Source organism: Patagioenas fasciata, chromosome 15, assembly GCF_037038585.1.
Source record: "Patagioenas fasciata isolate bPatFas1 chromosome 15, bPatFas1.hap1, whole genome shotgun sequence".
Lineage (NCBI taxonomy): Eukaryota > Metazoa > Chordata > Aves > Columbiformes > Columbidae > Patagioenas > Patagioenas fasciata.
Genome location: NC_092534.1, coordinates 3,754,338 through 3,776,599, shown reverse-complemented (window position 1 = coordinate 3,776,599; position 22,262 = coordinate 3,754,338). Strand labels below are relative to the sequence as shown.

General features: G+C 44.7%; 3 protein-coding genes across 11 annotated transcripts in view; 2 read left to right on the top strand and 1 right to left on the bottom strand.

Moving 5' to 3' along the window:
* Nucleotides 1-8,046, top strand: part of CIITA (class II major histocompatibility complex transactivator) — a 44,131-nt gene extending 36,085 nt beyond the window's left edge. For both annotated transcript variants that reach the window (XM_065851170.2, XM_071814977.1), the window contains exons 16-22: nucleotides 143-223; nucleotides 1,644-1,736; nucleotides 2,073-2,156; nucleotides 2,951-3,034; nucleotides 3,522-3,605; nucleotides 4,033-4,125; nucleotides 5,813-8,046. In XM_065851170.2, the coding sequence (XP_065707242.2) occupies nucleotides 143-223; nucleotides 1,644-1,736; nucleotides 2,073-2,156; nucleotides 2,951-3,034; nucleotides 3,522-3,605; nucleotides 4,033-4,105 (499 nt within the window). In that variant the 3' untranslated portion in view covers nucleotides 4,106-4,125; nucleotides 5,813-8,046. The remainder of the gene's footprint in view (nucleotides 1-142; nucleotides 224-1,643; nucleotides 1,737-2,072; nucleotides 2,157-2,950; nucleotides 3,035-3,521; nucleotides 3,606-4,032; nucleotides 4,126-5,812) is intronic.
* The window catches only part of CLEC16A (C-type lectin domain containing 16A), a 164,474-nt gene that overhangs the window by 73,118 nt on the left and 69,094 nt on the right, over nucleotides 1-22,262 (top strand). For 7 of the 8 annotated variants that reach the window (XM_065850287.2, XM_065850286.2, XM_065850290.2 and 4 more), the window contains exon 1: nucleotides 18,967-19,181. The exons of the other annotated variant lie outside the window; for it this stretch is intronic. In XM_065850287.2, the coding sequence (XP_065706359.2) occupies nucleotides 19,102-19,181 (80 nt within the window). In that variant the 5' untranslated portion in view covers nucleotides 18,967-19,101. Of the gene's footprint in view, nucleotides 1-18,966; nucleotides 19,182-22,262 lie in introns of those variants that run through there. 8 annotated transcript variants of the gene reach the window in all.
* DEXI (Dexi homolog) lies at nucleotides 9,899-17,703 on the bottom strand. Its single transcript, XM_065850925.2, has 2 exons — nucleotides 16,765-17,703; nucleotides 9,899-10,531 (listed from the first exon to the last, which is right to left on the bottom strand). Exon 1 carries the CDS (start codon nucleotides 17,232-17,234, stop codon nucleotides 16,953-16,955), a length of 282 nt encoding a protein of 93 aa, XP_065706997.1. The 5' UTR covers nucleotides 17,235-17,703; the 3' UTR covers nucleotides 9,899-10,531; nucleotides 16,765-16,952.

Below are 22,262 nucleotides of genomic sequence, written 5' to 3'. Positions count from 1 at the left end.
GCAGATTGTGGGGAACGGCTGCTCCCAAGGGCTGTAAACAAGCCTGCATTTGGGGCTGCAGGGGAAGAACTTAAAAATTCATAATGTTTGCTGCTTCTGAGCATGTAAAAAGCGCTGCATGTCTTTATTTCTTTTCTTCTAGGCTGGGTCCAGTATGTGGCCTACAGGGATTCCTAAAACTCGTGGAAATTCTTGCAGCATTTCCATCACTTCAGCATTTAGAGTGAGTAATGCTACAGATTGACATGCCTGATGTTGCTCCTCAGCAGCCCTTGATGATGGGGGAGCTCATGTACTCAAGAAACATTTTATTTACCAACAAGACAACTTGTTTTGATGACGAGAATATAACCACAGGCTAAAAGCTCATGCTCTTTATCTCCCTTCAGACACTTGGAAGTAGTTCCTTCAATACCTCTTCAGTCACTTCCCCGCCGTGTTCCTCAGAGGTTAAAAGCTTGTGGGAAAGGCTTAGTATTAATACAGAGCCCTCAGGGTGCTCCCCCTTCCTGCCACGGCACCAATCAACACCACCTTCCAGGTTAATTATTTCTTCATTCCAGCTCCATCACGCGACCCAGCCCCTGGCAGCCTCCTGGTGAGGCTTCTGAGGGACTCACAGTCCTGTCTGCCCCGGGAGGGAACAGGCCCCCTCCTGACTCAGCAGCACTGTTAAATTTGGGGGTTAACTTCAGTATTTGTGCTGGTACTGTGCACCTTTCGGTGTCAACGGACATCCTGAACTTCTGGTAGAACCTGGAAGAGATTGAGCTTTGTGGATTTGATATTCAGCTAGTATCTGGTTTTGTTCTGCCCGCCTATTCTCCCACAGTCTTTGTCCCTCCCTTTATCAGGAGTAGTATTAGAAATAGAGATTCAAGAACTCCAGTTACTATTTATTCTTTTGTATCTATGACAAACCAGCTGTCTCTGAATTTTTAAGCTTCTTTACGCAGAAACAACTGTAGCAACGATAGTCAATATCCTGCCATCATCTCTTCGGGAAGATTACTGGGTTTTGAGGGGAACTTTGGCCTTACTGGCTCAGCCCATTGACCGTCTATATTGTATGTGGCCTTTTCATGGTATTTTGGGAAAACAATAAAGCTCTAAAATTGGAATGAGTCCAATGTATCCCAGCATTGTCTGTCAGATTAGAAGGGGACCCAGTATCTAAAACTGTGACTATCTGAAACTCTTTCCATCTGGATACCTGAATGAGGAAAAACTTAATTTCTAATACGCCCTATCTGGAGAAGGTGCTGTTCAGGCATCTGCTGAATTTTGTCAGTTTTGTATTTCTGTGTGCTCAGGAAATCTCATTTCAGCATAGCTGGAACAGCTATTTCATAACCATTTTAATATTCTTCAGTGTATGGTGGAAGCAAGGCATTAAGTGCTACCATTTGCATATCAAAGGAAATGGGTCAAGCCATTCAACCAGTAAAAAATAATCTTGCACTGTAAATTTGGGAAGCAGAAAGCTGCTTATTAGAGAAGCTGTAATTTGTGTGATGCTTCTTGCTGATTGAGGCTACTGCAGAGAAGGCGCTTCTCAAGATACCTAGAGCGGTCTCTGAGGTGAATAAACTGCAAAAATATAAATAAAAAGGGAAGCTAATTCTCTCTTTGTCATCACCCAGCCTTGATGCTCTGAGTGAAAATGGCATAGGAGATGAAGGAGCAAAGAGTCTATCTGAAGTCTTTCCAACCCTGAAATCACTGGAAACATTAAAGTAAGTGCAAGGTTGACAGTTCTGGAAAGTTTTGAAAATATATAGATTAAACCCAGAGCCCTAAGGGACTGTGTGTTACCAATTATGGCCATAACTAACACATGGGCATGGAACACCAATGAGTCTATGGACATACTTAATCTGTGCATTCATTACAAAAATAGGTTAATGCTATGGCAATTCCTTATTTCCCTTCAAGGTCCATAACTTGTCTTTTTCCCTGTATTTGGTCTAAACAGACTGTCCAATTATATTAAAAAAAAAAAAAAAAATCCCCACATTGTAATAAATTAGAATAAATGTGCTCCACTAACGAAGCGATCTCACTTACTGCAGCTTATCACAGAATAAGATAACAGATGTGGGTGCAGAGAAACTAGCTACAGCTCTTCCTTCGTTGTTGTCATTAAAGACACTAAGGTAAGTAGTTACGTCCTGTTTAGTTGGTTTATGCAGCACATGTTTCATACCGCATACTTTACTATCTCTATTAGAAATTACTGAACATGGAACAAATATATACACTGTGCAGCAGCCCAGCTTTTGACTTCATTCTTGCACGAAGCCTTTAGAGAGGAGAGAAATATATGACCCAGGAATATACTGAGGACTGTACTGATTTTTAAATCCAACCCATAATATTCACTGATGAATAATACCCTGTACAAATGTGCGCCTGGGCCCATGATCTACTGTGAGCTTAAGTGGAGCTTGCTAAGCGCAGCACTAAGCCCTAAGCCAGCAACGAGGTGGTGTGTTTGCCGATACGGGACCAGCGGTTCATCCCACTTCATTAAAATGTCTGGCGTCGGCCTGGATGAAGTGTCTCTGGAGAGAATGCAAGAAGCCATGGTGTGCAATCCTGGAATAATTTGCTCCCATGGAAATCCTTTCAATGCTATGCTCTAAATCTTTGAGATTCATGTTCTTGCGGATTATTAATTTGATCTAGTGTAGACAGAAATCTTCTCATCATTCATGAAGAATCTTAGACCTATTTGTGTGTAGCTGTACTAGCTCAAGAAGGGATGTGACCGCTTGTCTCACTTGATACAGAAAATATCCAATTGTGCTTTAAACATGAACTGCGAATAGATAAGGATAAATTGGAAGTTAAGATGTACCAACCAGATCTGAAATTCCTTGATCTAATATATAATCTGTTTACATTATCCATTCTTCAATAGTGACTAAACTGCTTTGGTTTCCTGCAGCTTGTACAATAACAGCATTTGTGATTTTGGAGCAGAAAATCTTGCGAAAGTTCTTCCTGCGATGGCATCTTTAAGAGTGCTGGAGTGAGTATGAAATCTTTTGAGATGACCTGGGAAAGCTTATTTGCTTGGATACTGAAAATTCAAATCTTCCATGCTCAGGGCAGAGGAGACAGAATTTGTGGAAGAAAATTTCAGGGAAATTCTGGAGGGAGAATGTGGCTGTGCAGAGACAAGGCAGTCAGTGGTTAAAAGGGATTAAGGAGCAGTTCACCACAAAACCATGAAAAACTGGTTTTAAAATGGGAGAACAGGGCGATGGGGAGTTGGAGAAGGACCTCGGCTACATAGAATACAGAATCACTCAGATGAACTAACTTAATCAAGTTCCAGTTTGACCTTCTGAGTATTTTATTGTGGGCTTTTTGAATTGAGGATCTATTTATTTTTCTTTCTTCCCCCATCTACAGATAAACCCATAGAATATTTTTTGTTTTGAATGAAATGTTGGATTACACTGCTACACGATGTGATCTGGATTAACAAAGGTTTTTTGGTTTTTTTTCCTCAGGGTTCAGTATAACAAAATCACTGGTGTTGGAGCCCAGCAGCTGACTGACAGCCTGCGCAAATGTCCCCATATAAAGAACTTGGTGTAAGTCTCTTGATATCCTGTTTCCTGTATCTTCATTCTGTAAGTTGGGTTAGAATTCATGCTAAAGCTGTGTCCTGTATTTGTCAGATTTATAAGAGGCATGAAAAAAAAGACAACACCAAAATACAAAAGCAGTCACAGAAATGTTATAAAATGTTGTCTCTGGTTTCAGCTGCATTAATTCCCAATTGTCCCAGGTGAGCAAGCTTGTCCTGCTTTAAGCACAGTTTGCATTGAGCCTCCCTGTGTTAATCTCTATCCTCATACCATAGCTTAAATACTTTCATAGATTAATATTCAAAAGGGAAAGGCAACTTTAAAAAGAAACTAAACAAAACAAAACACATATGTACCAAATACATAAAAAAACCTGTGAAGCAAATTACACTTCTTAAAATCTCTTTCCTTTCTGAATTTGCCCTTACAGGATGTGGAATCCCACCATTCCCTATGGAGTTCTCGAACACCTGCAGCAGCTGGACTCTAGGATCAGTGTGTAGACTTGGATGATCCCATAAAGGTACCATAAACCCTGCCTCCATGAGACAAGAAGATTTGTTTCTGTGGCAGCTGTGGGTTCTGGGCTGGCTGGCAGTGGGCACAGGGACAGCACCAGTGCACACGTGGCTCAGGAAGGAGCTGCTGCCCTGGAGTGGCACAGATCAGTGTCACATCAGGCCCCTCTCCCCCTATTCCACTCATGTCCACCCTTCCCTGCCACCAGCAGACTACAGGAGCTGCTGCAACAAGGCTGGGCTTTAGGCCACCCAGTTCAGCCCAGTTCAGTGGCTGGGAGCTGCCTGTTTACCTCTCTGTTCTGGTGCAGAAAAATAAATAGCTCTGTGCACTTCTTATGTTGAACAGATGAGTTCTCTACTCCTCTGAGATTGTTTTGTGTTGGTTTTTAGTAAATCCTTTCACTTTTCCTCTGTTTAGTACAAATCCTCAGCAGCTGCTCGTCTCACAATGAAGCTGTGTCTACACTGTACTCAGAGCAAACCACTGGGTCCTGCATTCCTTGTTCTCAGGCTGTTTTGTGTGGCGCAGCCACTTTAACTTCATTGATTCTACCTTCACAGTTTCAAGGATCCTTGAAATAATTGCATCGTTAGCAATTTGCTAATCTGCCTGCCTGGATGCTCCTGGACTGAAGGAGCTGCAGCAGGCATGGCAAGTGACGGCTTTCTGAGGGATTTCTGCTCCCACTTTTTCTGCCATGTGCTTCCTCTTGCTCTTAAAAAAAATTGTGCAGGATGCATCAGTGAAATGTTCTCAGTGAAGAATGAGAAGCCAGAGTCAAGCTGGACACCAGATGCCCTGCAGCTTTCTTTCAAATGGCAAAAACCACACTCTAGAGTGATCTCCAGCTGCATGAGCTGTGGTCTGAGTGGTCCTGGCAGTGGCGGCAGTTGCCAACAGCTCCCTAAGCCATGCAGTGAGCCGAGCTTTTGCGTGACCCTTGCTCTCAGTGCACTAATCACTGCACGTAGACTTGGCTACGTGTGTGGCACTGATCAGGCTGCAGGTTGTGGAAGACTCAGGTGCCAAACCAGCTGCACAGACCAGCTTTACACAGCAGCAGTGAAAAATTGTCGTGATCCTTAACAGTCTACAGTACAACTAATCCTTTCTCTTGTTGAATAACCATACCTACGTGGGAAAGGAGACATTAGGGGTGTGAATGCTGGCAGGAAACCTCACAAAAGCAAAGCTTTCTCCAGCCCGTGTCTGGCATTCAAGGGGAGCATGTGGTAAGAGTCTCTGAACATGTAGTTCAGCTCCCAAGTGACCTCAATTTTCCTCTGGTCAGAGCAATGTCAGTCAGTGGTAGAGAGCTCTGATCTATGAAAGCGGCGATTCTTGGACGCAGGTCAGCTTTCACACCAAGCAAAAGATGTGTTTGACACAGCTCTGTGAGAACAACCCCTTGCATCTCCCTCCACTGCCCTTCTCTCATGTTTGCAGCACATGCCTGTGGTAGCAGTGACCACGTTAGTGCAGTATCTGAGTACGTGAGGAAACTTTCTTCTTCATTGGCACTGAGGATCAGCAGCAGCAGGAACTCTAGATCCCACCTCCCAAACTTGAAACATCCACCAGTGACTGCTGTCTGTTTCCAGAGCACATCAAAGATACGGTTTTAGTGATGTTAATGGTAATTAAGCTGAGGAGCATATATCTAATATTCTGTTTCCATCATTTCACAGGTAACATAAAGAAGAGGAGAGAAGAGGAGAAGGTGTCCCCTGTGTTTTCCTGTCCTCTTGCTGCTTTATGAACGGTGGCTGATTTTCATGATGGTGGCAGAATGAAAATAAGTCACATTTAAGCTCCTGGGTGATGCTTGAAGTGGGTGAATGATGGAGTTCAAAAATTTTAGAGGTCATTTAAAATGCTGTTCAAACACCCTGTTGTGTTTCTACTGAAGTGAGGAAGACTTAACCAACATGAAGTTTCAAAGATGAAAAGAGCATCTGGATATTGTGATCACCATTGAAGGTGACCAGAAATCACCAGGATATTGAGACTATGAAATTCCATCATCAGTTCATCAAAGACCAGACTTCAAGTTTCTGGACCTGCAACATCTGATATAGTGAGAGATCAAATATACTTGTTTCATGGTGCCAGTGGTAACTGATCAAATTCAGTTTGATGATTTTGGACTTCCAAAGCTCAGTGTTATGGATTTCACCTGCCTGTCTGGACTGATTTGAAGCATTAAGGCCAGGAGCATAAAAAAAGAATAATCAGTCTTAGAAAGCAATTTGATATTGTCAGATTACCTATGAGGATCTCGAGTGGTTCTTTTCTTGACGCTCATCACCAATGCTGTCATAAAGGATAGAAAGATATTTTCTATGACTCTCTTGTTATAGAATCATAGAATCATTTTGGTTGGAAGAGACTCTCAAGATCATCGAGTCCGACCATAACCCAACTCTAGCATCCTTCAGAAAGATTGGGAGGGGAAGAAAAATGAAGTAAAGAGAATAAATTAATTAAAGCTGGAAAACTGTTAAGGATTTTTCTGACATTATCACAGAAATCTGAATACATACAAATAGCTTCAGTTTATTGCACAAAAATCCTCAAAGTGACAGTCTTCAAAGGTTTTTACTCTGTCTCAAATCAGGACTTCAATTTTTTGTTCTTCATTCATATACTTGGATTGGGATTTAGTTCCTGGCTTGCAGGTGGCAACATAAAATAGATGCTTGTACTTTTATACTTGACAGTGAAATCACTGCTGTGTGTGGTTTACGTGGCCTTCTTTTACAGAGTTATGAATAACTAGGCAACGACAGACAATAATGTATTTCAAAGTGTTACTGTGTGTCTGCGCTGCTGGTCTCGGTGATATGTGGGCCAAATACCAGTCCTGCTGACTGCGGTAGCAAAACAATTGTCTCCTTTTTTCATCTTTTCTTTTTTTTTTTTCTTTTTCTCTTTTATTTCAGCTTTGTGAACATTGAGAAAACTTGTAATCATACAGAGACAATTGTCAGGAATGGTATTCAGGCTCCCTGTCCAGATTTGGTCTGGAGACAGAAATCAAAAAAGGATGGAAAAAGCTTGGAATATTCCATATGCCACAAACTGGGAAGGGAGGTCTCTACTTCATGGTTAGCTCAGGGTTAGCTCAACAACCTCCTTGAAATCTCTTCTGTTAGGAAGCACTGACAATAATGACCCAAGGATCAATGCAAACTAGAATTTCCCAACTAACCCCTCAAATATTCTGTTACTTGGTTTTCAAAAAGTCCTCAGTTTAAACAGTTCAAACCGCCAATCTTTATGTTCTTTCCAGCAGATTATACTTCTCTGCTAAAGTTTCAGTGCCTGCGGAGTCCTGACAGCAGGGAGGTGGAAAGTCGAGAAATTAAGGAATGAAGGAAGGTCTGTTTCTGTTAATCAAAGGCAAGCAGGGAAGCGCACCTAGTACGTACAGGTAGTAGTACAAGAGAGCAAGGTGGAAAAACTCTGAGAGTATGACTGTAAGTAGAAAGTGGTATTTTTCTTAGCTATCTGCCTGGTTCTTCTCTCTAGCCAAACTCTAGCGAGAGTCATGGGAAAAAAATCTCATTTACATGCCCCTCTTTCAGCTGTGTGAATGGAAGGTAGTTTGAGCCAAATCTTGTGTGATGTTCCCGTCAGCCCACGGCACTTCAGCCGCGCAGATCTGCTCTGAGCCCTTGTCTTCACTTCCCTTAACTAGGCTTTGGATGACACATGCCCCTTTAGGGATATAGTCTGCAGCCACACTTCCCTGTGACCGTATCTGAGAATGTGCTAAATATTACACAAGCAGCTGAACGTTACAGGACCCTGTCTGGACTGATAAAATCACATTGGGTAAACTGCTGTTGTCTTTCTATGAGTTATTAGGAGATGTATGCTTATAATGTACAGATTGTAAATTGTGCTATAGTGTCTTGGTTGTCATTATACATCATTTTAAAGTATTAATAAAACTGTATCTTTTTACACTAACTTGTAGTACCTGTTGAAAAATGTTGTGTTTTTTCTCTTGGAAATGCTATGGATTGTAGGTGCCCAGAAAGCCCTGTGTGCGAGGGAGACAGGTGGGTCCTGCTGGCACTTACCAGTTCTGTGGTCTGGAAATGGAGAAATAATTCTTTCTGAACGGGCAACTGACAGACTGCAAGTCCAGGATTAGGAGATACAGAAGTGCTGACTGAACCAGCTTGCTTATAACAGCAAATAGTTGTTTTCATCATTTCAGACTTCTTTGCAGTTAAAAGCTCTAAATTTAATCAAGGTTCAAAGCCTGGATATTCTTGTGGCACAAAGCTTATCTAAAATGCTTTTATCAAATGAGTGCCTCATGTATAGAGGACTGAAGTCACTGGCTACCCTAAGAAAGCTGTTCTGATCAAGTCTGTGTTCTAAAAATCTTTTAGGATGAGAAAAGTGCTAATCTCCTACTAGCCATGCTCTTTTTGTTGTCCAAGAAGCCTTGCTACAACACTTAGGCTTGTGTTACAGGGGTAGTCAGGTCCTGTCATCCCAGTCCTCTCCCCATCCTTTGAACACATGACGCTGAGCTGTTCTGAGAAATCAGAAATCTTGATCTGAGATTCAGAATCTCCACAGTGAATTACTTGGTGGCATTTGTGTTGCTTGATCTGTGCATTGTGTGGCATAAACGCACTGCAGGGAAACGATGACAAACTAGCAGATACTGCAGTACGTACCTATAATGACAAACTGAACCAGGCTCTTCAAATGGCATACATGTGACCCTGAAAAATGAGTGTTAGCTGTGTCTGTGAACAGCATGAATTTCTAATTATTCAAACAGCAGGAATTGCCGCCTTCAGCAGCAAAATTCAGCCTTTCTTGTGTTGGTACCAAATGGGCATGCAAATACAAGCTGAACAAGTCTTTAAACTTGGCTATTCTTTATGTAGATGCCTAAAAAGGGATTTAGTTCCCTAAGTGTATCTTTATGTGTTGGGATATTGTGTCCCAGGTGACTTCATCCCTGAATTGCAGGCCAGGGTTTTATGGAACAAAGCACTTGTCAGAGTTTTAAGGCCCAAAACCACAGCTGATGGAACCTATGCTGGAGAACAGCTACTTTGTTCAATGACAACGGTTCATTTCTTGCAGGAGCGGCTGAAAATTGCATTTGGGGAACAGAATTTTGGGGACTGAGAGCTAATTTCTACTGCACTAAGAGTTAAAAAAATGCCATTTGAGTGCCATACCCTGAGAGTATCAGGAAAAAGTGTGATGTGCTAGTTGCTTTGTCATTGTTTCAAGAGGGATCTAAACTGGCACCCTCTGCTCCCTCAGACCGGCTGTCAGGAGACTTGGGTGACACCGTCTGTCTGGATCCCAAAGCCCGAGCCGGGAGCAGACGGTAGAGACATGGGCTGCAGAGACATGATGCATGGAGAGAGTTCAGGAGAAACGTTTGCAATCCTGATTTATCTAAAATGTTCTCGCTACATCAACTTGGCTTAACAATGGCACAGTTAAGAAAATAAGACTTTTCTGGAAAATACAATAAGATTAAACCAGTACAGTGCCTGCCCTGAGTAAGATGTGGGTTCCTCTCTCCCATGCAGTGCGCAGTTCCTGGTGTGTCAGTTCAGGTCTGGTATTTTAAGCAGTTTTTCCTGAGGATTTCCTCCATGCTGGCCATCTCAACAGTCTGGAACTATTTGCAGGTACCTGTAGAAAAACTGGAATTTCCTGGAAAGCACATTTCATTTTTTTCTATTCAAATTGAAAAATAACTACTCCAACAAATGACTGCTTACTTTTTTCATGGAAAAGATCAGTGTTTATTGCTTTCATGTCTGTACATAGGAACACAAGCTTAAACAATCTGCAAAGTATTATATCTTGTGTTAGATAATGAATCCATCTGACATATAAAATTCACTTTCTGATCTATTTCAAAACTCACAATTTAAATAAAATATCTTACTAGCACAGTTCTTGCCGTAATCCTGCCCTGAACAGAACCTCCTTGCAGTCACTCCTGCATGTTTTCCCCTGAGAGCGCTGTCTTTGAACTACTGGCTGGTAGAGTTTCAGTGTGTGATTGTAAAACTCGCTGAAGCAGTTATGGAGAGCGTGTCCATTCGGGTGACATGGTATTTATTCAAAGTTTATCAAATCTGAGTAACATCTTGATTTTCTGTCATAATAGAACATAGCTTATATTATTTGTTTGTACAGTCCATCCCAGAATTACCTGTGGAAGCCCAGTATGGTGCAAGAATCTCTGCAGTTGGTGCACACTCATGGAGAAAAGTCACAACTGACAAGGTCTGATGACAACTCTTCTTCTTGTCCCCTTGTCCTTCTTTTCATCTCTACATTTCAGAGTTCCTTTCATTACTTGTTCCATTAACCTGGTTATAATCCATTTCAGGTGTTTAATGAATCTGTTTAAAAGAAAACACATAAATACACAGTAACCCTCTAGACCTAAAATGAACAGAGATGTAATTACGTACATTAGATTTAGCACCAGGCCATTGACTTATTGAAAAAAAAAATTCAAACCCTTTTGTGACTATGGATAATAATTCTTTGAGAAGTACAGGCCTGAACAACCTTTCAGGGAAATCAATGTAACAGTTTCTGTTAACGTCAGAGCGCACTTGTCCTTGGTGTAATGTTAACAGGGGCATGAAGAGGCCGGAGACACAGCAGAAGCCACGAAGAGCCTGAATGAAGAATTAAATGCGGTGGCCCCATGTTCTGCATGAGCATGGACAGACTGAGTGATATGGTTTGCTGAAAGCAAACAGGGTGACACAGTGTTGGGGAAAGGTTCTTCTGTGGATTGAAAGCAGATTAAAATATTGGAAGCAAAGAATAAGGATTGATAGGAAAGAAGTCAGTAGCAGAGTATGCCAGGGACCAGTTTTTATTCAACATCACCATTACTGACGCAGAGAAGAGAGTGAACAGAGAGATCATCAAGACTGCAGGAAATCAGCTCTGTCAGGTATTCGGATGCTGAACTGCTAGCAAGAGACTCCAGACAGATCTTGTGGGCAAAAGGTGGTGGGCTTGGAAAACATTTGCTAAAGGGCTGGGCAGTGATGTGCCCTCTAACATGCCTTATTCTACCAAGGAGGATTCCAGAAAGTACAAAGAGAACAGCCGGCAGATTTAGGTCAGGGCCCTGCGCTGCGCAGAGAGCATCCCCTGCCCTGCCAGAGGCACAACGCGGGGCTGGGCCACCGGGCTCTGACTCACCCCGGCATTTCCTTGTGTGCCCCTTACTGAAGATGCTGGAGCAGAAACAAGAAGGATTTTCGTGTCCAGTGAGGTGTTGCTGTTGAATGTCAATCAGCTACAGTACCCTGCTAACAGCCAAACACTCAAAATCCTGTTACTTAAACCAAGAACAAGAAAAGTGGAAGCAGCAGCTCCAACACATTCCTCATTTGGAGTTTATCTGATCGCTTTCCAAGTTGAACTAAAAGCTCTGATCCACAGCAGACACTTCAGAGATTGTTAGTATTCTGCGTCGTAGATCAAATTCTAGGCTGACTTAAAAATAGCACAGGAAAATGTCTTAGGCCTGCAAAGCAAAGCATAAAGCTGTCAAATGGAAGTTTCAAATATTGCTGTAGGGCTGCTAGTCCAAGACTGTAATTTGTGATGGCAGATATTAAATGGGGTATGAATGATACAACTGACCAGGAGATTCAGTCTTGCCTTTCCATTCAGCTGATTTAAAAGTCCATCCTTCAAATTTCATGCAAATCTAATTTTTAACAGAAAATTTCAAAAATTTCAAAAAACAATGGGAAATGAAAAGGTAGCAACTATTTTTAGGCTCTTAGAACTATAGTCTTCTAACAGCCTAAAAGATACCTGTAAGCATTTAATGGTATGGCTATTATAGCGTAACTAGCATTAGAACAAGAAACTCAGTCATGGTATTTGTGATAATTCTGTCTGTGAAGTCATTGTTCTTCACAATTTGGGCTGGATCAAAGGGAACATGGTAGCTCTGTTTCCTATCCTGACTTTGCTTTCAGGTTCCTGGCCAAGTGTTTCAGACCTCAGGGCCTGTTTGGGCTCTGCTCTCTGAGCAAGCGTCAGGTCTTTTTGTCTGGCCCTTCACAGAGTTTATAGCCTTAAGTTCATTAACTGAGCTAGAGCTTTACTCAACAACAGATCAGTCAGTGCACATCATAATTTTCCATTACACTGCTATTTTCTGTATGTCTGATATTAGTTTTTACCTTTTTCATCATATATATTAAAAACATACTTGTGTTCTTAGAAAGCATTGTTCAAATTACTCCACTATTTTTTTTACCATTGTGGCCAAAGTACTAAAACTCACCTGGGAAAAAGACAGACAGTTTGACAGCTTCCCTGAAGACATGGAAAGACTGAGCCACTTCTCTGTACTATTTAATTATTTGGGATAGTTGTACTCCATATAAAATAGAATTATTACAAGGGAACAAATACAAAGGGCTGGGCTGACCAAACAGACAAACTAAATGTCTCTAAACAAATTATTATTTTCTTTTCTTTTAGACTTGCTAGTTGCTGGCTGAACTGTAGTGTCACTCTTCCTTCTCAGAGGAAACAAATCTGAAGAATTAGATTAATTTCTTAATTCCTTTGACAGCTTAAAACATAACTGGCTATTGCCACCTGTTGAAGTAGGTTGATTAGAGTAAGCTTCATTTTGTTAGGAGAAGCCACAGAGGTTTTTTTTTAATTTATTCTTTAAAATCACTTGTGGCTGGGGCTTTTAAATGAAACACATTAAATATTCAGGCCTGAAGTACTTCCATACTAAATTAGTTGTCTCTTAATTTTCTATGCCTCATTTTAATTTGTGTCATTAACAGGAGCTTTTGGAAAACTTTTTTAAAACCCACCTCCTCCCTTGCATTATATAAATGAATGCATTTGGTAGAAAATCACTTAGGACTGTCCATGGCTGTTGTTAATGAGTCTAAATGGCCAGTTCATCAGTTAACCATGATTTTGTTTTCCTTCCATCTAGCACGGAATTCCCTTAAAGAACAGCTGAAGAGCAATAGCAGAGCTACCAGGTGAGTTTGAGCACTCAACTTCTGTGAATTTTAGTAACACCTAAGAATTCACAACAGAGTTCCAAAAATTATTGTCACTATAACTTGCATAAAATACCCGTCTGCTCTGTATCATGGAGTCAACAAACCACCTTGTTTTTAATGTGGAGATTTCTAGAAATAAGGGAAGAGCATAGAGAAAAATGGCAAGGTAAAATAAGTGATGGATCATGGTGCTCTTTATTTTTAAGATTCAAAGTCTGAAAAGGAAGAAGTCAGGTGGATTCTGATGCCTTTGTGTGTATCCTGACAGTGCTAGTGATAACACCCTTCCGATCTGTTCCCTTTCGGGGCATCTCTGCTTTAGAGAGCTGGAACGGAGGCCCAAGTAAGCTGGTCAGCAGGCACAGGACGGATCCACCCACTGCCTTCCCTCTGCCCGGCCCACCCTGTCCCACAGACACCGAGCCCGCGTTTCGGATTGGCGCTGTATCGATGAGCTCGTGAGTAAAGCTCTGTCTTTGAGTCAGGATTTAGACACCAGCATTCAGCAGAAGTGCTGAGTCACGAGTTTTGAGTGCTGGATTCTGCTCACTGAAGGCATTCATCAGAATTCACCTTGATGAAGAAGTAAGGTAATGCTTGTACTCTAAGATTAAATCCAGTATTTCCTATTTGGTTTTCATTATTGATTACTTTTGCTCATTTTCTTTCTGATTAGAGTACTTAGTGATGAGTCACATCTGATTTTAAGACAGCACAAGGAGAACACACATATTGCTTTATTCCAGTGGACTTCAAATATAATAAAGAAGCTGGCACACTCAAGCTAAAGCAGTACATAAGTTCAATTCTGCTCAGTTTATGCAGATGGATTTCTCCACTTGAATAGGATAGGAAGCTTCTTTGAGCTGCTTAGTTGTCTGCCTTCAACCTCTGCCACCAATTATGCTCAGGAACTTGGACATAATTTTGCTCCTACTGAGTTTAGTCAAGTGAGGGTTTTGCTCCAAGAGAGAACAGAGCTATTCTGATCCACATGCTTTTTCTTTTTACATCTAAATTAGCCTTTCCACATCCTGCAAAATCGCCTCTTGGGATTTCCCCCCTTTGTTTCCCTGTCACGCATGCCACTCACCTCCTGGGCACAAGGCATCGCTTGCTAAAGGCAATTAGCACACTGCAAGGCTTCAGCTGAGGTTAATCATAGCGTTTTAGTTGTTCTCAGTAATCACTGGTGAGTCATATAAGGAACACTCCTCTTATATTTAATGCAAAAAGTGTGCTGATGAATTTTTCATCTCTGCTGGTAAAACTGAGACCTTTTCTTCCTGTGGCATCTTGTGAACCCTCATCACTCCTGGGTGTGACCCAACAGGCGGGTGGGCAGCCGTCCTAGGGAGCACATATTTCTGCTCCAAACAGTGGAAAACACAGCTCCAAACTGGGGCCCTCTTCTGCCTGCCCTGCTAGGGAACTGGCGAGGAGGAGCGGCACAGAACAGGGGAAGAAACCTGTAACCAGGGTATTAACACAAATTCCTTTTCGTGGTGACGTGCTGAGTCTTTGCCTGGTAGCAAAATACTTACGAAAATTGTGGCCTGGTTGCTGTGTATATAAATATAATAAAACATATAAACAGATGAAGCACAGTAACGGCTTTTTTTTTTTTCTCTGTAGTAATTGATCTAACTTTATGGATTTGCGATTTGATTCTCAGTGGAAACCACCATCTAACATGACAACTTCCAAATTAAAGGATTAAGGCTGGAACTGGCACCTGTGCAGAGCTCCATATAGACTGAGACTTCTGAGCTTTGGGAAGACTCCACATTTTTACATGTGGAGGTGACATGGTTTGCAGAGCTGCTTATCCTATTAATATGAAGGAAAATTTTTAAAAGGCCATTTATCTACACTGAACAGAACTATGTTCAGACTCTATTCTCTGTCAAACTATGTGTTCATGCAGTCGGAAAAATCCACTGAGGAAAATTATGTCTGTCCTCCTTAGATCTTCCTGACAACTAGATGCAACATACCATGACAAATCCTAGTTGGCAAAAAAACTTATTAAAAATAAAATTTTTAATCCCTGAAGTAGATGCTGTTGGAGTAATACGATTTGGGGTTTGAGGAAAGATATTTTGGGGGAGAAAATGTCTAGGGCTTTTCACACAAAAGATTTTGCTTAAATTTCCAGTCGTTTTAATTAAATTCTTTCCTAGAATACAGATCATGTGTGTTATTTGCCCAGCTGAAAAGGGAAAGGAGATGACAGCCAGAAAAGTAGCCAACAGTGTTTTGTGGGGAGTTTAGTTCTACTCCAGGCCTTCTACTCTAACAGAACTGATTCTAATCCAGCTGCTTGGGATGGACCACCAAAGGCTGGCATGGGCACTTTCATTTGCAGTAACGATATGCAGTGGGATTTCTTCAGCAGCAGAGATCTGTCCCCCCTACTTGTTACGCTCCCACCTGCCTTTGACCAAGCTTTGTTCAAATGGTTTTGTGTGATCAATGTCCCTCCAGCACCAAAAATTTCCATTTTTTCCTTCTAAACTATTGACCAAAATTGGCTACTATTGCTTTACATGGAACCAGAATAGAAATACTTAGGAGATAGTTTTAATCTGTATGAAGGACAGCTTTTAAAAATCTGTATGAAGGGAAGGTTTGTGGGGGTTTTCCTTGGTGGTTTTTGTAGTTTTTGTTGTTGTGGTGGGTTTTTTTAAAAAAAATAGAATACTGATCAAAACAGCTTGATGTTAAATGGCATTTGTATAGTATGTTCATCAAAGTTATGTTTGTAACCTTACAACAGAGTTCCTATTTCCATAATTCCAAATAGAAAACAAAAAGGTATCCTGAACTGGTTTTCAAATTTACAGACAATATTCTGCTAAAAATTCTACTGGCAGATTTGGTAACACATTTCAATTTAAACTGTGAATGTTTTCATTAACATGCACTTGGCACAGAAAGTCCTACCTAGAAATAGTGATTTTCTTCCCAACTGCATTTCAATGTTTCAAAATACTAGGATCCTTACAACATTTCTAGAGTTTTAGTATTGCTCGGCTACAATGATAAATTGATCAAGCAAACCCTCTCGCTACAATCAACATGAGAAGAACTAGGTAGTTTTCTTATTATCCAAGACAGAGGCTTTAAAGGGCATCTGATTAATTTCTGGCTCGAGTATGGTCTCTGATTTTCAACAAACATTATTAGCCTGGATGTTTGTTTGGACTCAGAGCTGCTTTCAAGACCGGATTAGCAAAGTTGTTGACGAGCTGTAAACATAACACCCAGCACAGCAGCTGCAGTGGCTCAGCACTGTAAAAATTAGTCCTTAGGGACAGCCGTTCTCGCTGCGCAGCAGAGGACACGGAGCGGGGCCCCGCGGGCGCTGCGCGGCGGGAGGAGCGGCGGGGGCAGGCGCGCAGCGCTCCGCTCCGCGCCCCCCGGCAGCCCGGCCTGCACAGCTCCGTGCTGGCAGCTGCGGTGGTGTCCGTGTGTCTGTGGCCCCGCTGTCCCGGGGGCTCTGTCCCCAGCCCGCCCGCGGCCGCTGCCCGGCCGAGCCCCAGGGAATGACTTACTGCGGGTCCGCGCCGCCCCGCTCGCCCCGGCACCGGGAGAAGGGGGGGCCATTTGGAAGAGAAGATGCGCAGAAAGAGCCGAGACGCTGCGAGGGTACCCGGGGCGTTCCCCGAACTACGGCCATGTCGGGACACCGGCCCCAGCCCCGCGGCGTCACCCCGCAGTCACTTCGGAGCGCCCCGGGGCGTCACTCCAAGTACCCATCAAAAACATCCAGCTCGCTGTCCGTCTCGTAGAGCACGGAGCCGGGGTCGGAGAGCACCCCTAGATCCACCAGAGCCTGGTCCATATCCTCGGGCAAGAAGACGATGCCTACATTGAGCACGATGTACTCCATCAGGAACGCATAGTACAGGATCAGCACGTTGACAAAGAACAACCCCACGTAAAACATATAGGGCAGCACCAGGAACGCATGGAAGGCCCAGGACTCCAGCGAATCCAGCCGTGCCGAGACCGCGGCGGGCATGCAGCCGTGCGGGGCTGCGGCGGCAGTGGGCACCGACCTGCCCGGGGGGGCGGGCAGCAGCGGCAGGCGCCGGCGCGGAGCCGGGGGCGAGGCGCGCAGGACCGCACTCCGCAGCCCCGGCGGCAGGAAAGGGCAAAACCCCAGAGCCGGATCCGCACCCCGTGAAGAGCCGAGCCCCGCGGGGGCGGAACAGCCGCAGAGCGGCCGGCTCGGTCCCCTCCCTCCCCGGAGGAAGCGGCGTCCCGGCAGGCTGGCGGGCTTCAGCGGCGCTGCCGCAGCCTCGCCGCTGGCAGAAGGTTCCTCAGGGGCATTTCCAGCCCGGCTGCTGCAGTCCCGCCGCGGCTCCCTCCTCCCGCCCGCAAACTTCCCGCAAAGAGCCCGCAGGCGCGTTGTCGCGGTCTGCGCGGAGCACCTGCCGCCGTCAGCGAGCCCGCCAGCGCCGGCCTGCGCGGCAGGTCCCCCCCGCTCCTCCGGCCTCCCCGCTCCGCCGCTGCCCCCGCCGCACGCCGCGGCTGTTTACCGGCGTCCGCGGCCCTCGCAGCGCCGCCCGCCCCGGGCGCTGCTGGTTGGCCGGGAGCGGCCGTGACGGGCGCCGGCGCCTCCGCCGCGTTCAGCGGCAGCCACGTCCTGCTCCGCCGGCCCGGGGGCCGCCCCCGGCGGGCTGCAGGGAACAGGAGTGGTCTTGTGCCCGGCCCGAGCCGCCCCGGCACTGCGGCAGCCCGGGGGCTGCATTTGCCCGTTTCTGGGCCCCGGGGGTTGTTTTCCGATCCCGTGTTGTTAACACGACTCCCCCGAGCAGCGGTGCGGGCCTGGGCCCCTTCTCACCTCGGTAGAGGCATTTCTGTGCTGACCAAGGTTTCATCTATATTAAAATACGATCAGAAGCTTTGTTTTAAACTTTTTTTTTAATTTTTTTTTTCTTTTTTTACGTAGGTGACAAACTCTTCGGCCTTTACCTACATTTAGTTTACTTGTCCAGTTAAAGCAAAAAAAGCCAAATTAACCTCAGGTCAAGATGGTCATTAATGATCGTGTTCTCTTTATTCTGCTTTGATTTAGTTTTAAAGCCGGTTCGAAACTGTGCCGTCCCAACCGATCCCCCAGAACCGCTTGGTCCTGAGTTCAGGTGAACGAGGAGTGTAAATGGGCCAAATTTTATCTCAAATTACGATGTATTTGGGAGGTATCTGCGCAGCTGGAGTGTGTGTGGGGGTGTTTAAGCTAAATTTAGTCTTTCCTATTCTTTTAACTTGACAGTGCCCTCATGACATGACATGACAAGATCTAACCCAGAACTGCCGAAGCGAGTGAAGCAATCGAATAAAACCGGACCGGGTCCCCCGGCTGCCGCTCAGCCCCAGCTCTGGGAAGGGCTGGGTATCTCCCGGCCGGTGACACTCGGTTCCCTCTGTGACAAACGGCCCCGGACCAGGGCGCTTCCACTTTGCTGGGAAAATCCTTACAGGAAAGGAGGAGGGCTCCGCCGTGGGCTGGCGGGACAGGCGGAGACAGGACAGGACAGGACAGGACAGGACAGGACAGGACAGGACAGGACAGGACAGGACAGGACAGGACAGGACAGGACAACCCAGCCCGAGGTCCCGGCTGCCCCCAGTGTCCCCGCAGCGCCCGGTGCCGCCTGACGGGGCTCGCGGTGCCTGCTGGGACTCGCAGTCCGGGGCGGGAACCGGCCCTCACTTCCCAGCGTGCCCCGCGCGCGCGTGCGCCTGTGTGCGCCGGTGGCCGCCGCCGGGGCCGCTTGCCGGGGTCCGCCCGCCCGGGCGCCGCTCGCCCCTTCGCCCGCCTTTCTCCGCGGGGCGATGAAGCCCTAGAGCCCCGCGGGCCGTGGCAGCCGTTCGCCGCCAGCATGTTCGGCCGCTCCCGCAGCTGGGTGGGCGGCGGGCACGGGAAGGCCGCTCGCAGCATCCACTCCTTGGACCACCTCAAGTGAGCGCGGGCTGGGGCGGCTCTGAGGGGAGGGGGACGGCGAGGGGTGCGGGGAGCCGGGTTGGGGGCTTGGGAGGGATGCGAAGGGTACGGGGCGGCCCGGCTCCCACTGCGGGGGTGCTCGGGCAGTGCTCACCCTCGGGGGGCTGCGGAGCGGGGCCGGGGAAGGGCGGCAGGGGGCGGCTGGGCCCGCCGCTCTCCCCGGTGTCTCTCTCCTCTCCGGTGCGTTCTGGCGCAGCTCCCCAGGCCGGAGCTCCCGGAGCGATTCGGCATGGGAAAGAGGCTCCGTGCCGTGGGTGTCCGTGTCTTTCTCACGGAAATCTGCCTTTTTGCCCCAAAACACCTTCAGGGCAGACGCGGTTCCGTGATGCCATGTCACACTCATGGCTGTGATACGCGTTTGTTTGTTTGTTTGTTTGTTAATAGTGTCTCAGACTTATTCAGTAGAGCATAAGAGGGGATAAATACAACAAATACCGCATTCCTCTTGAGGGAGAACTATTTTTCCTGGTAGTGGATAGAACGGGAAAGTGAGGAGCCTGGTCCCAGCCTGTGAATAATACAGCCTGTAAATAACATAGACTTTTTGAGGTGTGTGTGTGTGATCTGGACAGTCAGCAGTGATTCATGACGGTGGTTTTGCTGGTCCAGGGATGTGCCCCGGTTAGGAGGTTTAACAACTGACGCACAAATAAAGCTGTTGAGCTTGAGAATTATAACGCAGGTCTCCAGAGTCTGATGTCCTGGCCTTGCTGCTGACTGCAGTAGGTGGAATCGTTTTTTCCAGCTCTGCCGCTGGGAGGATGGCAAGGGATAAAATGATTTTAAATTTTCTGTTCCATTTTGAGAATTTTCCAGTTGTGAGAAAAATCAGTTCCACTGTTATAGCTTATCTTTCTACTGAACTAGAAAAGGAGGTCATTAACAGAAGAAGTATTTTCTAAATGAAATCACAGTGAACATATAGGTCATTGAGAAATGTGGCTGGTAGTTTTTGACAATTAGTCAAATTACAAGGAGGACATTGAAAGGTGCCTGACAGTAATGAGCAGGGCGCACTTGGACAAGATTTGGATCTTGCAGTTACTTTATCAAGATTATTTATAGAGTCTGATTCTTCCCTCTAAACTGGAAGAATGTTCAAAACCAGCAAGACTAAGTGAAATGCACCACTTTTTACCAAAGACAGGGAAATCAAGTCCATAAATACAAAACTGGTGATGCAGTAGCACTGCAGAAAGTCCTTTTGAAACCATGGTAGGCCAGACTAGTAAGTCAACATGATCTGGCATTGCAGGAAAAAGGGGAAAAGCTGCATTCAGATATAGGGATGTTCTATTTAACATACAAAGGATAGTCATTGTGTACTAGTCAGCACTAGTGGAGCCCTAGATCTGTCTGGTTTCAATATTACACTTGAAGATAGAGTAAGAATGCTGATGCATGATGAAATTTGAAGAAATTAAGTTTAGAAAAAAATAGGCTGGTGAGAGGCAGCCTTCAGGATATTAGAATCTTTCGGGCAAGAGAAGTGTGATCATATATTCTCTCAGGGTGACAGAGGGTAGAAAAAGTGATACCCCCTTTGATTTGCAGCAAAGGGAATTAAGCTGGAAGTGTTGTGGCTTGTGCTTGACTTCTTATCTGGGAGTTGAAGTATATAGTTCTCTACTAAATAGTAGCTTTGGTTTGTTTGCTTTTTTGCATGTGATTTCTTTAATTATGAAATCTAAAATGATAGTGTGTAAGGGGCACTCAACATCTTTGATGTGTTTAGACTATGTATTTGTAATTGTTTGTTTAACTAGGTGCTGTCAATTTCAGTTTCTAGCTAAATGTCGACAGCAAAGCCAGCTACCTGTTGCTAAAGTGAAATCTAGGACTTTTCTAAAGTGGGTAAAGGAACAGAAGGAAAAAGGGCAAAGAACCTCGGTTTTGGGGTCATGAAAGAAAGTCAGTCTTGTTAAACGATGTGTGTTTTCATCTGTTCAACTCACCAAGAACGTGTGTTGTGTCCCATGTGAATGAGTTGAGTAGAACGCACCCACCTTGCTATTAGCTTAGCCTGTGACATGGTGTATTATGATGCGTTACAAAACTGAAATTAGCCTGGGCTATCCTTACGGGAATATTTGTATTTTTTAACATGCATAATGTAGAGTTTAGCCTAAATTGTAAACAATATATCTGTTTAGTAAAACTGAATTACTGCTTTTGCCAAGAAATGTTGGATCTGGGACTTCCTATCAGCTCTATGTGCTGTAGAATGGATCAGCTAAAGGAAAACTGTGAGACTGTTTGCATTAAGTGTTTTGATACAGTCTCTTGGCCTAGTGAAAACAGTTACAGTTCAACCCAGCTTTCTAATATCTTGCTGAATTGTGATCTAGAGGGGCTGTGAAACAGTACCATGCACTGCCTGAGTGCTTCTGACTATTATTTTTCAGAGAACTTGATATTTTTGTGCCCTTTGTTTAGTAATTGAGGGAATGTCAGTAAACAGAGAAAGCCTAAATACTCTGGAAACAGGAACAATGTTAGTGGTTGCTTGCGAAAATGGTCTGAAGATTGTGTCTGACACAAGGCCAGAATCCACTCTTCAAGGAGGCATCCAGCAGTTGAAGATGAGACCTTTTTTCACCTCCCTTTGTATAGTCCTGTGTGTATTACCTGCTTCCAGTTCTAAAAGCAAATATATCAACCGAGTTTTAGGCAGCAGTCTGTCCTGCTACACAAACCTGAAGTTAGTGCTTTGTCCTGTAGGTCGGGGTTTCTCCCAGCTCCCTGCAGCCGCTGGCAGAACAGTCACTGCACTCGGCTTCTGCAGCCCCTGACTTTGGGAGCTGTGACCTGTGGTTAAGATACAAAAAAGTGTTTCGCGTTGCACCGTTGAGAATAGTCTGACATCGGCAGATACATGATCAGATCTCCCTGAGAGCGTAACTCTATCTTCTTTCCCCACCTATTTGCAGATTTTGACTTTGCATTGGAATAGATGAAGAGGATTTATGTCATTTTTCCCGGTATTTAAGTGGTGATATGTTAAGCATTTCTGAAGAGTTCATCTGGTATCTCTCGTGT

Bases quoted from the DNA above. Each gene is read 5' to 3' on its own strand.
- DEXI (XM_065850925.2), bottom strand. From the start codon at position 17,234: ATGCCCGCCGCGGTCTCGGCACGGCTGGATTCGCTGGAGTCCTGGGCC.